The sequence below is a fragment of the Asterias rubens genome, chromosome 14 (genome assembly GCF_902459465.1).
Source record: "Asterias rubens chromosome 14, eAstRub1.3, whole genome shotgun sequence".
Classification (NCBI taxonomy): Eukaryota; Metazoa; Echinodermata; class Asteroidea; order Forcipulatida; family Asteriidae; genus Asterias; species Asterias rubens.
In genome coordinates this window covers 27,303-47,645 of record NC_047075.1, presented here as the reverse complement: position 1 = coordinate 47,645, position 20,343 = coordinate 27,303, and the positions used below count along the sequence as shown (strand labels likewise).

The following is a 20,343-nucleotide window of genomic DNA, read 5'->3' as shown; positions in this document are numbered from 1 at the left end:
ACATCTTTGTGGTCATCAGGAATGTATTGAGAGTCTGTTAAGGACCCTTTAGCTAAGCCGAAGAGGGGGTGCTTTACCCCCCTTAAGGGCTACCTCCCATTGTTACACCCTACCCTAGAACATCATTAGTCACTCCAGCCTTTGATTTGCTCCGCCATATCTCTCCAAACATCGAAATAATAGCTTTCGGGTTGTTCAAAAGAAGTGTACTAATTGCCTGTCACCTCCTATACTCTACATAACACGTAGGCGGGAATCAACCAGTGATTCACTATGTCTTATCTCAACACATTACACAATAGCTTGGTTACACCATCACAAGAGATAAAAGACCTTCACAGAATACATTGGAAGCAAACAACAAAATGTAGACTTTCTATTTCCCGGCCCTGAAGAAAGGTTAGCGCTTTGTCCAAAGGCTATTATTTTGGGGGAGGATTTTTTTTTACGGCTAGTCTAGAAATACTGTGAAGATAAACATATGGAACAATAAAATGGCGCGAGGGAATGGACATCAAAGTGAGAGGGTTGTGCCGACCGGATGCCTTCTCATATGGGACTAGATCTAAAGGGTGGTTGGTAAAATGTTTCATGTCATGTCAACGTAAAAATACTTGCCTCTGGAAGTCAATCGATTTCTTGTTTTCGTTATACCATTAGGACATTATCGCCATTAAACACATCTCAAGAAGTCAAGTGGTGAAGACAAACGGGACAGCTCCTTGGTCGGGTCGTACTCTTTCGTGGATATCTGATGGGGGAAGGGGTATTTGTTGTTTTCCAAAAAGGTGTTTGCTGTTGGTTTCAAGACCGTGGGTTACAATTCAAAGATACAAGGGTTATATGGAGCTGCTCAAGCTGGATGCCTACAGAGTTGGCAAAAAAGTAAAATGATAAAACGATGTCATTAAGAACTTTTCATCATCAGTGGAGACAACTTTCATCCCATAATAATTAATTATAGACATCAATTCTTATATGACAAATTAACATGATTTTGAGTTTGTTTTTAACCCTACCAAACAAATTAACTCTGTATATTATTAGTCCCAAATGGATATGTGTTCCTGTATATGCCTATCTACAATAACAACTAATTAATTTAATTACATTTGTTCAATTACAAGGATTAAAGAGAAGTGCATGTCTTCTAAATTTATCGACTCCATAAATTAAATCTTATCCGATGAGAGGTTTTCAGTGGATATAATTGGTGACTCCATCGTAATCTTGACATTGGCCATGAGGCTGAGAGTGAATTCTTCCCAACCAAATTATCAGATACAGGAAACACTAAATTCGACTATAATTTTCTAGTCTTTTTTAGACGTGTAAGCAACTTAACTTATCCATGGGAGCACACTGGTCTACGCGTAAAGCTGAAACCACCTCTTCTCAGAACCACCGCTAGCTACTCACAGCATGTGAGCTTGTGAACTTGTGAGCATTCTTGTATTTTGAAATGGCTCACTTTTGTGAAGAAAAGTGTCCATGTTTTATGCCTTGTGTCTGATTGTTGTGGAGGCAACTGCTCTTAGCAAACTAATTTCAAATACCTTTCTTAAAGTGTTACAGCATAATTGGGTAACTCGTTCAACTTGAAACCGCGCATCAAGAAAAGCAGAAGCCAATATTAAGCTTTAAAATTGAAACTTGTTAAAAAAAAATTACTCATGAGCGCAAAGATTACAGACTTTGTATTTTGTTTGTAAAAGTGATGAGGGTTCCGACCATCATTAAGATAATCTCATGTCTAATTGACGCAGAAATTATGCCGGCAAGGCCATCAAGACGAAAAACATGCCTGTCAAACATGATTGACATTCCCTCAGGCCAAAGAAACATAATTTATCTCTGTATACCCCAAGGAGGAGGCTCAGAACATCTTTAAGATACTTAAGACATGCAGCTTGAACCCTGCCACCCTGGACGTCTCACAGACGTTTACGAATTACTATCCTTCCTTGGCATCACCATAAATAGCATCCACTAAACAAGTCAGGTATAGAATTGTAGAAAATTGATCTAGGGCAAGATGCAAGGTTCTTTGAACTCGTGTCTTGAAGAAAATGGATGAAGATGAAGGTAACAATAAATCATTCAGGTCGCGTAAGCTCGATTTCATCCAATGATATATCCCTCAGTATAACCTTGCATTAAAATGTCTGCACCAAATGGTTTTCAAATTGTGAGAAATCTTGTGTACAGTTGTCTTCTTGTTATTCGTTTATTTTTTATATATGTATATATTTTTTTACATTTACTGGCAAAGTAAAATGCATAACATGTATTGATCTTTTATTCACTGGTTCTTCATGAACTGAAATTTCAGCCAGGAGTTCTTGGGAGACTGGAGAGGTTTTATCTGGAATGAAATTCTCCTGGGAGTTGTGTGTTCTGGTTACAGACTGAGTCGGTCAAATAATAGTAACTTGGGCTGGAAGGTTTGTTTCTAAAAGGGGGTCAGCCATGGTTTGTAGCAGCATGCTGACATTGTACTTGAGCGGTACAGGTTGTTATTTGATAACTGGGCTCGGTGTTGCTGTAGAAGAAATTTCAAAAGCTTCTACATGGGAAGCAATTTCCTTTCAGTTTTAGATCCTTGATACTGGGAGAATTGTTTGATAACTTAATACACGAGTACATCGAATATTTCTGCATGAAAACCCTTAAGTATTCACTGAATTTGGTTTATTTATTATTGTTTGTATTGCATCATACCAACAGTGGAAAAACCACCAACTACAGGCATGGCAATAGAAACTTAAGTAAAAAATTACAATAATAATTTATTAACTGCAAGTGGGCCTATGTTAAATATCAATTTGATCGTTCGTCTGATTGCAAAAGAAACGCCTTACTAACCCTTCCCTCAAGCAAACACTTGACACTTCAACAAACTGTAGACAAAGAGTTAGTGCAGACGTGGAGATGAAGTGTCCCTCAGCGGCAGACCGCTGCCCTGACCGGAACACATCCTCCATTAATCCCTTCCGGTTCATTGACCTCACATGACCCCTGCATTCTTCAAATGACCTGCTTCTTTGTCAACCGGCCACTGCCTTTGAAAACATCTCTCGACAGAGACGATCTCTCGGCAAGTGGCTCTCTTAAAGGGACAGTTTGACAGTTGTTTCTGGTAAAATGTTACATTGATTGCAGTCCATACCATGCGATTTGTGATGTCCCTTCAGGGCTACCGTATGTATGCGATTTGTGATGTCCCTCCGGGGCTACCCTATGTTTTTTTTTTAACGACCAAAGCGCGCCGAGATACTTTTCGAGTTCTAATTAAACTTTCGAAAAAGCAAATAATAGTATGGGCTTGGGAAAAGAGGAACTCTTCTCAAATTATAACTAAATGCTATGAAAATCGATGTTTGCTTTTCAAATATTTGTCATACTCGATCTTATACACCTTTTTCTATCATATCAAACTAGTGGTAGATATTAAGATATTGAGATGCAATTATTTCTTGATATAATACTTAAGCAAATCATTCGTGTGTTTTCCCTACCCCCCCCCCTTTGATAGTTTGTATGCAAGGATTCCTGAATTATAATGCAAACCTATAACCTTGACTTATACCCCATGTAAATCATGGTATCATATAAATAGCCCCTTCCTAAATACGTCATGAAGGTTATAATTAAAGGCAGTGGACACTATTGGTAATTGTCAAAGACTAGCCTTCACAGTTGGTGTATCTCAACATATGCATAAAATAACAAACCTGTGAACATTTGAGCTCAATCGGTCATCGAACTTGCGAGATAATAATGAAAGAAGAAACACCCTTGTCGCACACTGTGTGCGTTTAGATGGTTGATTTCGAGACCTCAAGTTCTAAATCTGAGGTCTCGAAATCAAATTCGTGGAAAATTACTTCTTTCTCGAAAACTATGTTCCTTCAGAGGGAGCCGTTTCTCACAATGTTTTAGACCATCAACCTCTCCCCATTACTCGTCACCAAGAAAGGTTTTATGCTTATAATTGTTTTGAGTAATTACCAATAGTGTCCACGGCCTTTAACCTGTCGTTCCTTTCGGTTTTAACCCAGAGTGCTATGAGGCTCACACCGAACAGGTTTTAACCCAGAGTGCTATGAGGCTCACACCGAGCAGGTTTTAACCCAGAGTGCTATGAGGCTCACACCGAACAGGTTTTAACCCAGAGTGCTATGAGGCTTACACCGAACAGGTTTTAACCCAGAGTGCTATGAGGCTCACACCGAACAGGTTTTAACCCAGAGTGCTATGAGGCTCACACCGAACAGGTTTTAACCGAGAGATGTATGAGGCTCACACCGAACAGGTTTTAACCCAGAGTGCTATGAGGCTCACACCGAACATGTTTTAACCCAGAGTGCTATGAGGCTCACACCGAACAGGTTTTAACCCAGAGTGCTATGAGGCTCACACCGAACAGGTTTTAACCCAGAGTGCTATGAGGCTCACACCAAACAGGTTTTAACCCAGAGTGCTATGAGGCTCACACCGAACAGGTTTTAACCCAGAGTGCTATGAGGCTCACACCGCACAGGTTTTAACCCAGAGTGCTATGAGGCTCACACTGAACAGGTTTTAACCCAGAGTGCTATGAGGCTCACACTGAACAGGTTTTAACCCAGAGTGCTATGAGGCTCACACTGAACAGGTTTTAACCCAGAGTGCTATGAGGCTCACACCGAACAGGTTTTAACCCAGAGTGCTATGAGGCTCACACCGAACAGGTTTTAACCCAGAGTGCTATGAGGCTCACACTGAACAGGTTTTAACCCAGAGTGCTATGAGGCTCACACCGAACAGGTTTTAACCCAGAGTGCTATGAGGCTCACACCGAACAGGTTTTAACCCAGAGTGCTATGAGGCTCACACCGAACAGGTTTTAACCCAGAGTGCTATGAGGCTCACACCGAACAGGTTTTAACCCAGAGTGCTATGAGGCTCACACCGAACAGGTTTTAACCCAGAGTGCTATGAGGCTCACACCGAACAGGTTTTAACCCAGAGTGCTATGAGGCTCACACTGAACAGGTTTTAACCCAGAGTGCTATGAGGCTCACACTGAACAGGTTTTAACCCAGAGTGCTATGAGGCTCACACTGAACAGGTTTTAACCCAGAGTGCTATGAGGCTCACACTGAACAGGTTTTAACCCAGAGTGCTATGAGGCTCACACCGAACAGGTTTTAACCCAGAGTGCTATATGAGGCTCACACCGAACAGGTTTTAACCCAGAGTGCTATGAGGCTCACACTGAACAGGTTTAACCCAGAGTGCTATGAGGCTCACACTGAACATGTTTTAACCCAGAGTGCTATGAGACTTACACCGAACAGGTTTTAACCCAGAGTGCTATATGAGGCTCACACCGAACAGGTTTATCCGGTTCTAGTAACCTGTATCTTACTGATTATCCTTTAGAGTCGTAGTCGTGGTGCCAAGATGGGACGATTGGGGACTTCAGTCGGGCTAGGGGCTGTCCGGTTTTTGGGGGGTTTTGTTGTGGGGGGGGGGATGAGTCGATGACTAATTGATATGAGTATAATATGCCAGTCCTGGTGTCGATTTCACAAAGAGTTTTAGTACTAGTCCTAACTTAGGACTAGTCCTAGGAGATATTAAAAACTTATGGCTAGTCCTAAGTAAGGACGAGTAACTCGTCCTTACTCGAGATAAGACTAGTCTTAACTCTTTGTGAAATCCACCCCTATGTCGTAAGACAGGGTCATTATGCCATTGACCTATACCGTAGATAAAATTGACAATTCTTGTCTTTGAAGAACTTTGTTACAAAATTGTGCTTCAGAATGCGTCTACTTTTAGAGGTGATCTTGTAAGGGATTTGTGAGTATTGTCAATTTAAATACACGAATTGCACATGACAACAGTGACCGCCATTTTGAAAACGGCACACGTGTACGCGCTGCGCACGACTCCACTCTCAGCCAATGATAGCCTTTGATGCGTGCAGATTTCGTCACAGATGGCGGCCAATGCATGGGTGTATTGAGATCTGCTTTCACCATCGTGGTGTGTTGTCAAAATGGAGTCTTGTATTAGGGGTTTCATATTCATGTATCTGTCATCAGAGACTCAAACGATAATCCATTGGTCTCCACGGACTGCAGTGGAATGACTCACCAGGTAACCTGGGTATAACTACACTTTGTGTCATTGGTTGTGGTTTGGCTCTGAGTTGGGACTTGAGTCACACATGTCATCGTGTCACTGTCATGTTCAGAGACGTTACTGTCACAAACATTGGCTCTATATTGCCTGTCTGCCTAGACAGCAATCAGCAAATTTTGCTGTTTCTGTAGTTTGGTTAAAAATGATCACTTGTATACAAGCATTGAGTTTGTCATTGTCGTTTTAATTAAAGTCTTGGGTCGTTCGAGACACCTCTATGTCATCGGTTCGTTGTCATCTTGAAATCTTTCCTTTCACAAAAGAAGTCGTTGTAAGTCAAAGGTTGTGGATCTTAGTAGCAATTCTTAGAATGGTGAAGATAATATGGCCGCCGCTCATGGGGAATTGGTCTTCCCGCCCCACGCAAGGAATCACATCCAGCAACTGAACTTAGCATTAACCATGGAGGTAGAACTATCGCACACGAAGAATTGCCCAAAGCTAGACAAATCGTTAGTTTACTAAAGTAATTCCCGCGAGACCATACGTCAATCGACGAGATTTCACAGACCAGACATTGTGGTTGAGAGGTTCAGGTTGAAGTCTTATTTAGAATACCGGCTATTACTAATGTCAAGTATTTCCCTTCAGTGTTATTCTCTTCTGCCCGCTTGGTTGCCGCTTATGGGCTGTAATTTTCCAGGGGCAGTATAAATGGTTCATTGTGCCGTTGGCCATTTTAGTGTTATAATGTTCAAAAACTTTGTTTGTTGTTTTGAGCTCTTGTGTTTCATAAACTTTACATGTGGTATTAAAAGTGATGTGATATTTTAAAGACAACAACTTTTTTTTCACCGTATTAGGTTTCCTGGTTTTACTTGTTTTTTTTTAAAAAGATTTGACGTGAAATAATGATGAACCATATTTGGCATACAAGTCTCTTGATTAAAGTTGATGTTGACTCAACACACACGAGTTAGTTGTGGCTCCTATAAAAGTGCACGAAACGACCATCATGTCTTCCTCAAGATGACGTCACGGTGTTATGGCGCCAAATATTGCCGCGCTTTTAACCAAACAGAGTCATTTTCGTTTGAGGAGAAGGGGGTTTGAGGCGTCCTTCGATTGACAGGAACTCACATTGGCAGGAGTTTTCTTCTTGAAGGGGGGTTTGGAGCCCAGAGATGAGACATGTGGGAATACGCCACCATTATGGCGCCATTTCTATGATGGATCATATAATTTTAATGTTTGGGGAAATATGACGGAATTCCTTGGGGGTAATCTTTGGCTGAAGTTTTACTGAAAAGTTCTCTGAGCTGAAAATCTGACAATCCCAGTCTAATTGGAATGTACTTTTAATTAATCTTTTTTCCATAATTATTTAAGATTGTCATGGAATTCTTGGATTATTGTATGGACGTATGAATGTCATGTGACAGTCTAACATATTCTGAAAGAAACTTTAGTTTTAATTAAGCACAATTACAGCACTGGGGAACATTGTATGTCACGTGGCGTATTTAAACATGTTGCGTATTATTTCAATCGGTTGAAGTTCCCCCCATGGTTGAAGTTGGTCACAAGTTCGCAACTCTCCAGTCTTCTCTAACCACTGAATCGATATCGCAAACCTCTTAACCAATGAATCGATGTTGCAAACCTCTTAACCAATGAATCGATGTTGCAAACCTCTTAACCAATGAATCGATGTTGCAAACCTCTTAACCAATGAATCGATGTTGCAAACACACTTTGAGCATAAATTTATGTTTAGTAGTTCTTGAAACAGATGTCCCTAATCATAATAATATATGGCAATTTGGTCTAATGATAATCCACATGTGAAACTTGACTAGACTGTTAAAGATGAAACCTCAGTTTGGGTTTTGTATAAAGCAATAGTTACATCCGTCTTGCATTGATGTTATTCATTAACAAGTGTGTTCCAGACAATAGAATGAACCGGTAGAAGTCTGGAGGTCAGACCACTTGTCGTTCTGTGAGTACCAGCTTGGAGGTGGTCCCATTCTCCTATGGGAGTAACCATTAATCTTTATTTGCTCAATATGCCTTTAGTAATTTGTAGTTGACCCAAAGTCTACACGTAGACCACACTTCCCATAACCGTGTGATGACCGTTAGTGACCAGTGGGTGCTGGTACTTGGGTTTAACCATGGTTATTGGTTTAACCAAACTACTGTTTAACCAGATAATTACATAATTATCCGTGGTTAATACGATGAGAAGAGGATGTTGGTTAACCAGCTGACTGATATTACCAGAGGATAAACGATTATCCAAGGTTTAACTAGAATATATTTGGTTCACCATATCAGACTGTACATACACCAGATGATCTTAACCAACCGATTAGTCGTGGCTTAACTAGATGATATTTGGTTAACTAGACTGTGGTTTGATTATCTAAACCAACGGATTAGTCGAGGTTGAACTAAATGATCTTTGGTCTTAAACAAGACCGCCACTCAAACCGAAATTTCGCGAAAAATCAGGCAAAGCAACTTTAGTGGTTTACATTTTTTAAGCCGATACTCATTTATTACATTCCGACTGACTAACATGATGTGTGGCTCCTTTATTTAAGTTGATTATTATACATCCGACTTGTAAACATAGATTAAATAAATGAATAAATATTTCCCTTAATTGCCAATTAGTGCATGCGTCATTTAATTTCACTACCAAGGAAATATTTGCTACTATGTGTATGCACGCCATCCAACGCACACGATGATGCCAATTACGTTGAACATATTGTGTTGAATACTTAGCAAGTGTTTTGCCTGTTTAAAGTAGATATTAAGATGCTTCAGTTTATAGAGACGTTTCACTATCAAGGAAATAGAAACAGATGTTGTAATTAAACATAATATTTGTATCGTCTGGATAAATCTACATGTTTTATAATTCCATATCATGTGGTTAAAAGACAAACGAAATCAAGATATGACGTCTGATTGCTTTCAGCTTACAGAGAGGGGCTTACACCTTAAATCACATTATTAAACATTCACTGACTAAACAATAATTGCCAGAAAACAGCACGACTGTTCAAAGAAAAACAAAATCCTAAGCAGGGACCTTACACCTTTAAACAGGTTGAAACCTACAGGCAACTACGCGGTTAAATTGGTTTTCCTGCCTGGCCCGACTGGATGATGAAATATATTTCACTTAAAAAGCAAGAGTCAGGAAACAAAATATTTAGTAACATAAAGATTACAATTTAAGGCTGAGACCTATCACGTACCATCGATGGACCATCAGACACATGAACTGCAAGAATTAACCTGAATGTAAACCGGAATACTTTGATTTGTTTATAAACTACCACAAAGATACCAATTATGACGAAAGTTAACTCTTTCTTTTAAACTGAAATATTTTCTGGCCCGGGGTGTGCCCCTCTCTCCTCCGGAACAGGAGTGGTTTGGTTGTTGAAATATTAGGGGGGATTGAAGATTAGGGTTGCTATGGATACTGCCGGGGGATAGAGATGATCCGGTACCTGTTGTGTATGGTTAGAGGTTATACAAGGCTATAGTTTGGGATAATACTAATATTTGTTACTGTCTACCCAGGATTATTCTGTGCAAAAAGGGGCATCTTAAAGGTATTATATAGGATTATTGGAGTTAACAAAATAGTCGCAGACAGTGTTCGTGATTTCTGTTTTGTTACAAACCTGTAGACGATAAATGTTTCTTTAATGCAGTCGAGCTCATGGCAGATGTGTCAGCTCCCAAGATTCAAGAACTAGGTCCAGATACAAAGTGTAACACGAAGACCTCTTGTAAACAGCCATTCTACTTTCTAGTTCATAGGGGTTTAACCCACGATTAGAGATTGGCCAAATTGAATAAGAAACCTTACTGACCCTTTTCGAAAGTCATTAGCCAGTTTAGAAAGCCAGGTGTGTGACAAATTAGGTTGCTGCTCAATCATGAGCACATTACGGGGTTACTTGTCATTAATCACGAGAGTGTCAGCGGGAGACTTGAACGGAAAACAAGGCTGGACCCAGTGGGGAACTCAGGGAAATGTTTCTAGCGAGTACGGTCTTGTTGGTTTGCTGCCTAGTAGTGTGAATGTGAGAAGCCCTTCGTGAGAACATGTTTGGATTTATTTCCCTCATTCCAACTGAGGTGCCAACAAAACGCCAAGAACGCAATAAAGGGGTTTCTTAATGGAATTTGTCACTAACATCTTCCTATAAAATCAGTATAAGATGCTTTAAACTGATTGTAAACTGATTGTAAACTGATTACCAACTCAAAGGGAATGCATACTGAAGATACAAACCACCTAAACAAGGCTCGCTTTACCACATGTCAGAGTGCTCCTCGAATTCATTACCATTTAGGTCGACAATTAAAAACCTCCTATAACGCATTCTGATAACATTTCTCAAGGTATCACACTCAGCCGGTATGCGATTAATGAGCTGCTACTTGTAACTTGTTCACGTAGATGTCTGATTATAAATCAACACATACTAAGCAAGGCCGTAATTAAAATGACTAACATTCTCAAGTCCTTTAAAGGGACACGGTCGTCGTGATCACTGCGAGTCTGTGGCCAGACATATCACTCCGTTACTGCACACACGCGCGCGATAATGACGGCGCCCTTTGAAGCTTTTAATTGTGTAGAACAGTCAACGCGCGCGCATCTACAATCATGATGACATTGCCCCTTTAAAGGAAATCCTTCAAGAAGGTTCACCTTTAAGTTGAGCACATTTAGCATGAGGTTGCTATGTGACATTTTCTGCTTGGGGCAGACAATTGTCTCATAACATAAATGACACGCATTTATACTGGAATGTTTCTGGTTCGAACAGCTGGGCACACATGGCAGTTGGTATTAACAATCAGCTCCCATCGGGACAGTTTGTTTACAAGATCTGCTTTAAGGAAAGTAAAATAATGGAAACTCTATTCATGTAGGATCACGATCGCCTTGGAAAGTGAGATGAGATTTATCATTTGTTAGAAAATGTTTCTGTGGCGGTAAATTCTTGTGAAGTGCATGTCAACAAGGAATGGGATACGGTTACGGTCAGCTAACGTCTTAATAGTTTTGATCTTAAAGGGGCTGCTGTTTGGAGTTTAGTGTGAAATATTACTATCGCTTCGAATTTCACAGAGCAACATTTGACAATACCAGCCAAACACGTATACAAGATTTCACCCAGTTTGTTTTGTAATTGTAGGTTTGAGGAAGAAACCATTGAAACTTGCTTAGAAGCGTTTTACTGAATACCAGTAGACTTTCCTTTAACTGTAGGTCTGGCTGATCATCACTATAAATGAAGGGGTTCTGGATAGACCCCCTTCTGAAACTCAGTGTACCCATTATAGGTTGTCATGGTGTACCACAATAGCAGAGATCCATATCTTATCATTCAGGGATAACTCGATAGAAGGAAACACAGAGTTAAGGACGCTATTTTCCTTGGCACTCGACCCACCTCAAATTGAAATCTGATGTATTTCTTTGAAATTACGAATAGTTGAGATAGAAAGAGGAAAAGGAAGGAGATTCTGTTGGTTTCAGAGTATGAGGAGCGGATACATGAGGACTAGGAGTATGTGTCATGAGTTTGACTGTCACAAGAACAAATTCAGTGAATGTTCATCTATTTAGAGTTGTGTGTTTGAGTGAAAGGATGCGAAGTATGAAGAACAAAAGGATATAATTTCTTTTTCTTTTTTCTAGTTTCAAGATAAAAGCTCACTTATTAGAAATGTTCATTTTACCAGTATAGTTATTAATATAACAATATGATAATAACGAGACTTAGGGAGCGCATATAAACGAAAAAAGGAGAACAAAAATGTGTAAACAAAAACATGAAGTGTATCGAGTGATACTTTTTTGAGTGATTGGTTGGGTGGGCGAGTTCTTTTTGAAAACAACAAGGATGAACCAAAAGCACAAAACAACAAAAACAAGGATAAACTTTCCATTTAAAAATATTTCATAAACACTGCTTTGAATTACAGAAAATGACGTACCAAATGACTCGCAAATCAAAATAAACGAATGTAAAAATAAAGGAATGTTATTGCGGTCTAAAACTTGGCTGAAGACTTTGTTTTTAAAAGATGTCATCAGAGTTTGACAATGATTTGATAAACAAACTTGAGTTTCTCTGAAGTGGTCCTAGTCAGCTTCTTTTAGTCGGCATTTGGCATCAACAGTTATTGGCAATTCATCACTGTAACTCTAACTCAGTTGCTTAAAAGCTTACGTGTTGTGGTATGACCTATGACCTCTGTACCTTAGCGCACTGATGATGAATGTTCCTTGTTTGTTCAGGAATGGGAACAAGTTGCTGCTGTTAAACGAGCGTTTAAAGACCCTATAAACTTTGGGAACAAGGTCATCCGGTCTCTGGACTTTTTAGGAACTAAACAAAGTTGCTGAAATAGTTGTCAAAGAACAACGTGATGATTTCGATCCGAAATAGTTGGGTAGGCCTATTGCTCCAAGTAATATGAAAAACAGATCAAAGAACGGTTCCCAATGCTTACTTGTATTATATGTTTTTTGTTACAAATTTTATATGTAAAGATCCAACTGGAAATTGTTTTTTGACAGATTTTTTAGTTTTTATATTATGCGGTGTATTGCTTATTTTGAATATTCTCCTTTTACTCATTTTCAACTTACTATTAGGTATTTGCACATGACGTCATTGACTGCCATCTTTGATTATACACAGTAGAAAAGTACACGCGTGTACGCGCTGCGTCGGACTCTCAGCCAATGATAGTCTTCCACGTGTGCACGTTTCATCAAAGATGGCGGCCAATGTATTGGGGTCTATTTATAGCTAATTGATATCAGATCTGTTTCATCATAATGTAGTCAACTTTCTTCCATACACTTTCCTTTAATCGAATCAGACAACCCACACTGTATTCCTCACTCTTATCTTGTCACATTTTCCCGCCCCTTTTTGACACAAGGCTGATATCTGGTCATGAACTCTGACCCCATATGATAACCTGACCTTTCACCCTTTATCTCTTTCTTTCTGCTTGTATTTCTCTCACGATATGTAGATGCTAATGCTCTAGCTCCCACCGGCTACCCTATGGTCTCCAAGGACCGTCCGATGAAAGGCAGGTTCACCTTATAGACTCCTTGCACAACGCGCAGCGCACAACGCGTATTGCACTTACATGAATTTATTATGTCCGCCATTGGTAGTCAACATGTACACAAAGGCATGTGAGACTTTTTAGACTCTAGGTGGCAGCAGACTTACCAGGTAAATTCATTGTTCTCGGTAATGTACGCATGCTCAGAACGACGTAATTAATGGACATTTACCAGGTAAGTCTGGTGCCACCTAACGTTCAAAAGTCTCCCATTGACTCCCAAAATGGTGGATGTTTGTGGACGGGCAATGTGTGGAGGTGCGTTCCGCGATGTGCAAGATGTCATTTCAATACATTTCTTTAAGCATCGACGGCCATCTTGGTTTCAATCTCTTCTAGTTCTGTTAATCGTAAACGGACATAAAGAGAGACACCAAGATGAGCTTAATATCTGCCATTTTAGTGCATGATGTAGTCTGCTCTTCTGTCAAGGTCGTAGACCCAGACTTCTTGTGGTTTAGTTTGACAATATTTTTGGAAATCACAAAGGGCGACATGTTCCCAAGGGGGAGTGGGTTTTTAAAAAAAAAAACACTAAAAAAACAGAAAGGCATAACTTTTGAATAACTCTAATTTTATGTCAAGTTGATTTTTGTCTTGATTTTAACTTCTGTTTGAGCTACATTACCAAAAGACTAATAGACAAGGACCGGTAAACTGAAAACTCACATCTCCAGAACTATTAAAACATTTAATCTCTTTCACGGTATGATAACACTTACTTCTTATCTTAAAAAAACAGTTCGTTACTTCAAGAGAAGAAGGACACGAGTTGCTGTCTTTGATTTTCCTCACAAAGTAGTAATAGATACTGTTAGTAGTAGATGATACATTGATAAACCGGCTGGATATGTGTAATTCTTTAATACCTTTGTACAACTTGGACTTACCGTTTGGGTCAAGGTTGAGGCTGTCTAATTTTAGTTGATTGTTTTTCAAAAGATATGGTTGCAGCAGTGGGATCTCTCTTTACTCAGTGCCATGAGGATGCTACATCATCATCTATTGTGGAGTATTTCTGCAATGCTGATTTTGGTAAGTTGTTTCTTTTTATTTCAGAGGTTTTTTTCTTAGCCAATCGTGAATATTTTGTAATAATGGCTTCTGAAGCCGACACTTTATGTTAAGTAAACATTTTTTGTTTAGCCAAAATAGTGTGCGACTCAGGAATTGTAAGATTTGAAAGCACTAAATTTATCTTCAGCTCATAATGGAGTGTTGTTAATGTTGCAATTACAACCACTACTGTAATATTAATTGAGAATGTTTTACAATTGGACTGTTTCGTTTTGGAACCTAGCCTACCCCTGTTCTTAAATCGTTCACTTTGGCAATAGTCTTCGTTCAAGTATTTACATATTTTATATGAGAAATGACTCTAAAGGCAGAGTTGCATCTAAATCCTCATCTGAGTGACCGTAGACAAGTCTAACGTTGGGCAGGTAGAATCAGCTTGTAATGTCATTGGGTTAGAGAGACTGAGAGTTTGGCAAGAGTCGTTATTCCTACAATTGCCGCTTGATCAGATTCTAAACAAACTACAGACCCATTATCTGACGATTGTCAAGTAGGACTTGTCCACTTCTTTATTTCTATAGAGTGAGTTTCTTGATGGGTTTATTTTATTATCATACAGAGGCACTCAATAAGCTATTAAGTAGTCAAGACAATTGTGGTACAGATTGACGTCACTCAAGTGCCACCAAGGCAAACATATAAAAATTGTCATAGTGATTGTCATTGCTCACTGATAAACAAGGATGTAATAATTGAGGATTCGTTTGAGAGGGTGCCCGTCATTTTCCTCTGTAAAGGTTAAAGGTCAACTACTCCTGAGAAATTTTAAGAAATTATTTCAACCTTTAAATCCCCCGCAATGTGTCTCAGTCATGAAGTAAACCACGGGCTCGATCGATGCCCAATTGATATACAACGAGGTTGAGGTCGGGCACTTGCTGTGTGGTTTCACTGGTACTCGACGTTCATGTTTATTCTCCCATATCGTATGTTGTTAACCTTGTAACCTCAGGTTGAGTCGCCCGTGCTCTATAGCGTTCGTCATAGCGAGGTCGGCATTTTCTGGTTGAGTCATAATGGCATTGGCAATCATAAATCTCTCTTAGTTTATATTGTCTTTGGACAGGTTGTCTCGCATTTATCATAATATTCGATTCCTATTTAAAGTAGACCCTGTTCGCTTTAAAGGCAGGGCAAACCTTTGGAGTTTGCCGGCCCCATTATGCAATTATATCTTGATTTCTGAGAGCTTTGGTGTGATGTTTATTGTTTTGTTTGTACCGTCTGGAAAGTCGAGGGATGTCAAGCTCTAAATGGAGGTTTTAGTCTGTTGATAGTTTGTTCACACCCGCCAAGTTTGAGAGAGAGGTTGTCTGTTGATAGCTTGTAGTAGTACACGCTTGCCAAGCTTGAGATAGAGGTTGTCTGTTGGTAGCTTGTAGTAGTACACGCTTGCCAAGCTTGAGATAGAGGTTGTCTGTTGATAGCTTGTAGTAGTACACGCTTGCCAATCTTGAGATAGAGGTTGTCTGTTGATAGCTTGTAGTAGTACACGCTTGCCAAGCTTGAGATAGAGGTTGTCTGTTGATAGCTTGTAGTAGTACACGTTTGACAAGCTTGAGATAGAGGTTGTCTGTTGGTAGCTTGTAGTAGTACACGCTTGCCAAGCTTGAGATAGAGGTTGTCTGTTGATAGCTTGTAGTAGTACACGCTTGCCAATCTTGAGATGGAGGTTGTCTGTTGGTAGCTTGTAGTAGTACACGCTTGCAAAGCTTAAGATAGAGGTTGTCAGTTGGTAGCTTGTAGTATTACACGCTTGCCAAGCTTGAGATAGAGGTTGTCTGATGATAGCTAGTAGTATTACACGCTTGCCAAGCTTGAGATATAGGTTGTCTGATGATAGCTTGTAGTATTACACGCTTGACAATTTTGAGATAGAGGTTGTCTGATGATAGCTTGTAGTATTACACGCTTGCCAATTTTGAGATAGAGGTTGTCTGTTGATAGCTTGTAGTATTACACGCTTGCTAAGCTTGAGATAGAGGTTGTCTGTTGATAGCTTGTACGAGTACGCGTTTGCCAATTTTGAGATGGAGGTTGTCTGTTGATATTAAACACCTTCTTACCAGCTTGTTAACTTTTCGTCAAGGACCAGTTCTAAAGTCTTACACGCCAGGGGTCGTTATGGATCAGATCCATCGCGTGCTTATTCCCATACCCTCTATTCCTTAGTGGGAATCACCAGCATTGGAGACAATTCAATTCATTTCCTTCATTCCAAAACTTTACATTTCGAAAAGCTTTTCGTTTATTTGAGAAATGCTGCGTGTGACACACAATTTCTCACCGTTTCGGTAAAATAGTTTGGGTTTGATTAACATTTTGTTTAATATTATATGAGTTTCAGAATAGTCCTTTTGAAACGTTTTGATAAAATAGTCTGAAAATGTATTTTATCACATAGTGATTCCCAAGTCGAAACTATCATTATTGTACCCCAATAAAGTTTAGACTAAATCTTGACTACTTCATGTGGATCGTGTACCTACCAACGGGCCATGAAATAAGTTTAGTATCGTTTTATTCTGCCATTAGGGATCAGCTTGCATTGCCTCACAAGGCGCCGTGAATATTGTCGTCTATTCTCTAATGTCAATGCAAGGTTTCATATCATTACATGTAGTTGCTTGGAGCTATTCGTCAAGGGACTGTACGTGGATTTAAAATCAAACTCCGTTGGTCCGAACAAGAAGGGCAGTTTATCCCTTGTTGGGCTTCACTAGTTTCTCTATTTGGGGTCGGTGGCAAGCCGACAAAGGTTTTTTATTTTTTATTTAAGAAGAAAACTCAATGAAGAACAAAATGCATGAGTTTGGAGCCCCATTCGTGTCTGGAAGTAACCTATGCCTGGAGCAATGCGGTAACCTCAAAGTGTCCCAACACACAAAAAGCTCATCCGACCGAGAAATTGTGGCCGTATCACTGTGGCCCATTTGTGGTAAACACACCGGTGTGAAAGCGGCCTAACTGGTGGTGGTTCAAGTAAGAGTGAACTCAGGAAACCTTGGGTGGGTGTTTAAGATATCCGTCGGTGGGCGGCATCGTCTTTTATCTTTCCTCATGTGAACACCTCCACACATTCTTGGAGGTAAATCCAAGACGGGACTACTTTGCTAATTGGTGTAAAAAGGATAGAAATTGGAACTTAAGTGGTAGGAGCTGTTAGGGGGCTGGACGTTCTTCAAGCTCGGGCGATGTCCTCTCTATGGATACCATAGAAAGGGACACCAAGGCAAACTATCGTAGTATGAATGGTGGAGCAAGGTCTGGTCTAGACAACACTCAAAACAACCGGCGTCTGTTTATAATATCACCTATGATTTGAATAACTAAAACCTTATTGACAACAGATAATACAGACGTGTTCAATCCATTGATAGTTTCTTCATATCCTCTTACCCAATTGGACTGAATTTCCCCAATGATTAATGAGGAAACCAATCGTCGAAACAATACTGACCTTAGGTCACGATGACGGTGGCCATTTTGTTGCCAAGATTATGATTAATCATAAAATGTTTGGGCAACAAACACTTGGTGAGTTGCAGCAGCGACATGTTCTTCATTATTGAGTGAAGTGTGATGGATGAATTGGGTGCAAATTGACACAAATCAGAGAAAATGTACACAAGTTGACTCAATAGTTTGCTACTGGGGTTTTGGCTAATTGTGTACCTTAGAAAAGTGCCTTAAGCAAAATGTTGCCAAGAATGTCATGTTGACTTGGCGGTCTGTAGTAGATCATGAAAGGAATGACACAAAACCAAACCATTCTCGAAGACTTTTTCTCGCAGTCTGTTGTAGAATATTTGCTTAATTTGTGTGACAGTGAATGTGAAAGAACTACAAATCCTTAAAACCAACAACGCCGGGAAAACATAAGGAGAAAGGTTTTCAAGAGTTTTGGTTTGCCAAACCTTGTGGGTACAGGAGAGCCTGTGGTGCTAATTCTGTTGTGCCGTCCTCCCTCCTGGAGAAATTGATATTGCATTCCATCTTGTTTCTCAAGTTGGGAGAATGAACAAAACGGTTTGTCCATTTGGAAACTTTGACAAGTGTCTTGGCATGTTTTATGTTTGCTGTTTTGACGTCACGTGGTTGACAGCGGTTTAATTCGTCTGAATCGGTTTGGTTGGTTCGAGTCCTGGTCATTACATGTATGTCCTTGTGCAAGAAACTTCACTATATTTGCTTCGCTTCACCCAGTTGTAAATGGGTATATGTGAGGGCAGAGATGGATCTTGTGATTGATTTAGCTTGGTGCGCATGCTTAGCAGCTTAGGCTGCATACTCTCAGCTTAATCAACCATGTTTCTTAAACTGTTTTATATTTCACATTTTTTGATTGACTAGTACTCAAGATGAAGCTGATTGACGTCAAGGAGTCAGCAGAAGGCAAGAAGTACATCGGAGATCCAGATAAATACAACGTCATCAAACAAGGCAGTATGAAACAGAAGGACTTAAACAAGATGACATTCTGGACACGAGAGGGCGCTAACTGCGGCTGTGGTATGCTCCAACCAGGCAAAGATAACTTCTTAGTGATGGGGCACCGAGATGGAAAGAAACTCTTCATGACCTACGTTCACATCTGGACCAAGACCAAGCAGTTCAGAAACGCGACCCGATATTTTGATCACCCTTGCCCGTCTGACAACACCGAAGACCCTGAGGATTCATCCGAAGTGGCTGCTACTTCAAAACCAAAGAAGGGAAAAAAGGATCGAACAGGCAAGAAGGATCGCCCAGGACGTGACGGGAAGAGAGAAGAGACGGGGACTCAAGCTAGCGGTGTCCGGGGGACTGATGAAGCAGTGACTGAACCGACCAAGAGGAAACCCACACGAGAGGAAAGACGACTTGAAAGAGAACGGGAAAGGGAGAGAAAGAAGGAAGGAAGGCGGGATAAGGGAAGGGAATAAAACACAAGATAATAATGGTCTATTCGTCATCAATTAGGCTGTTGGTAATTGCAAACACCTGCTAAACACAATAGTGTAGCGATATAGGCTAGGTATTATCTCTACGTGTAAACTGGGGATATCCAGTAGGGTTTTACTCAATGGTGCTCCGTGTAGCACTCTATGGTCATAATAAGACTTATTCCTGGTTTAGACTTCAAGTATCGAAGCGTGTTTATGTATGGGCAGGCTAGTATGGGCAGGCTTATTTCGACTACTCATAAGGTCACACTTTACTGATGCTGTTTCTGCTCTAGTTAATTCGAAAAAGACTTAATTTTTTCAATTTGGCAGAGATCATCCATTATATCTCTTATGAAAAGTTAATTCCGTGGAATTAAAGCGTAATCGGTTCGGCGTTTGAGAAACTTTTATTTAATCAATTTGAGTGCAACTATTTATACATATAAACCCAAACCATATTGAAGTCGTTTGTGCACATCGTCTTGTAGACCCCATACCGTGGTGTAATGTAAAACATGCAAAAACCAATGACAAAGTTTAACGACTATATTGTTGTTTGGGAAAGTGTCTTTAATGAACTGGTTCATTTGAATAGCGCCCTCTATAGAGAGTGTGTAGAGATTAATTGGATGAAGAGTCAGTTTTGATAAGAACCGGGGTTCATAAAAATATACTTTGAGTTTCTACTCGTCTTCTATGGATCTTGATTCTCTCTCAATCAAATAAATGTAACCCTGAAACCGAGGCGGGAAGGGCAAATAGCCTGGTTCCTATTTTGTACAATGAACATTAGCATCCATCACTGCTGTTGAATACAGGGAACCTTACTCTGTTGGCATAATGATAGAGGTAGACCTCGAGATTTGTAAATCTCTTAGTTGTGAACTGTTAACCTACTCAGTTAAACAAAGGGCATCGTGAAGTCTTTGAACAGAGTTAACAGCCAATAAAAATAGATACCAAGTTTTTAGATGCAAACAAATTTGATTTGTCTTAACCTGATATA

The 20,343-nt window shown here is 39.9% G+C and overlaps 1 protein-coding gene across 2 annotated transcripts in view; it reads left to right on the top strand.

Moving 5' to 3' along the window:
• The window catches only part of LOC117299275 (secreted frizzled-related protein 5-like), a 28,618-nt gene extending 8,275 nt beyond the window's left edge, over positions 1-20,343 (top strand). Inside the window, exons 2-4 of one of the 2 annotated variants that reach the window (XM_033782762.1) lie at positions 13,234-13,293; positions 14,287-14,367; positions 18,763-20,343. In XM_033782762.1, coding sequence (XP_033638653.1) covers positions 13,234-13,293; positions 14,287-14,367; positions 18,763-19,334 — 713 coding nt within the window. In that variant the 3' untranslated portion in view covers positions 19,335-20,343. Of the gene's footprint in view, positions 1-13,233; positions 13,294-14,274; positions 14,368-18,762 lie in introns of both variants that reach the window. The other variant, XM_033782761.1, reaches the window with a different exon arrangement.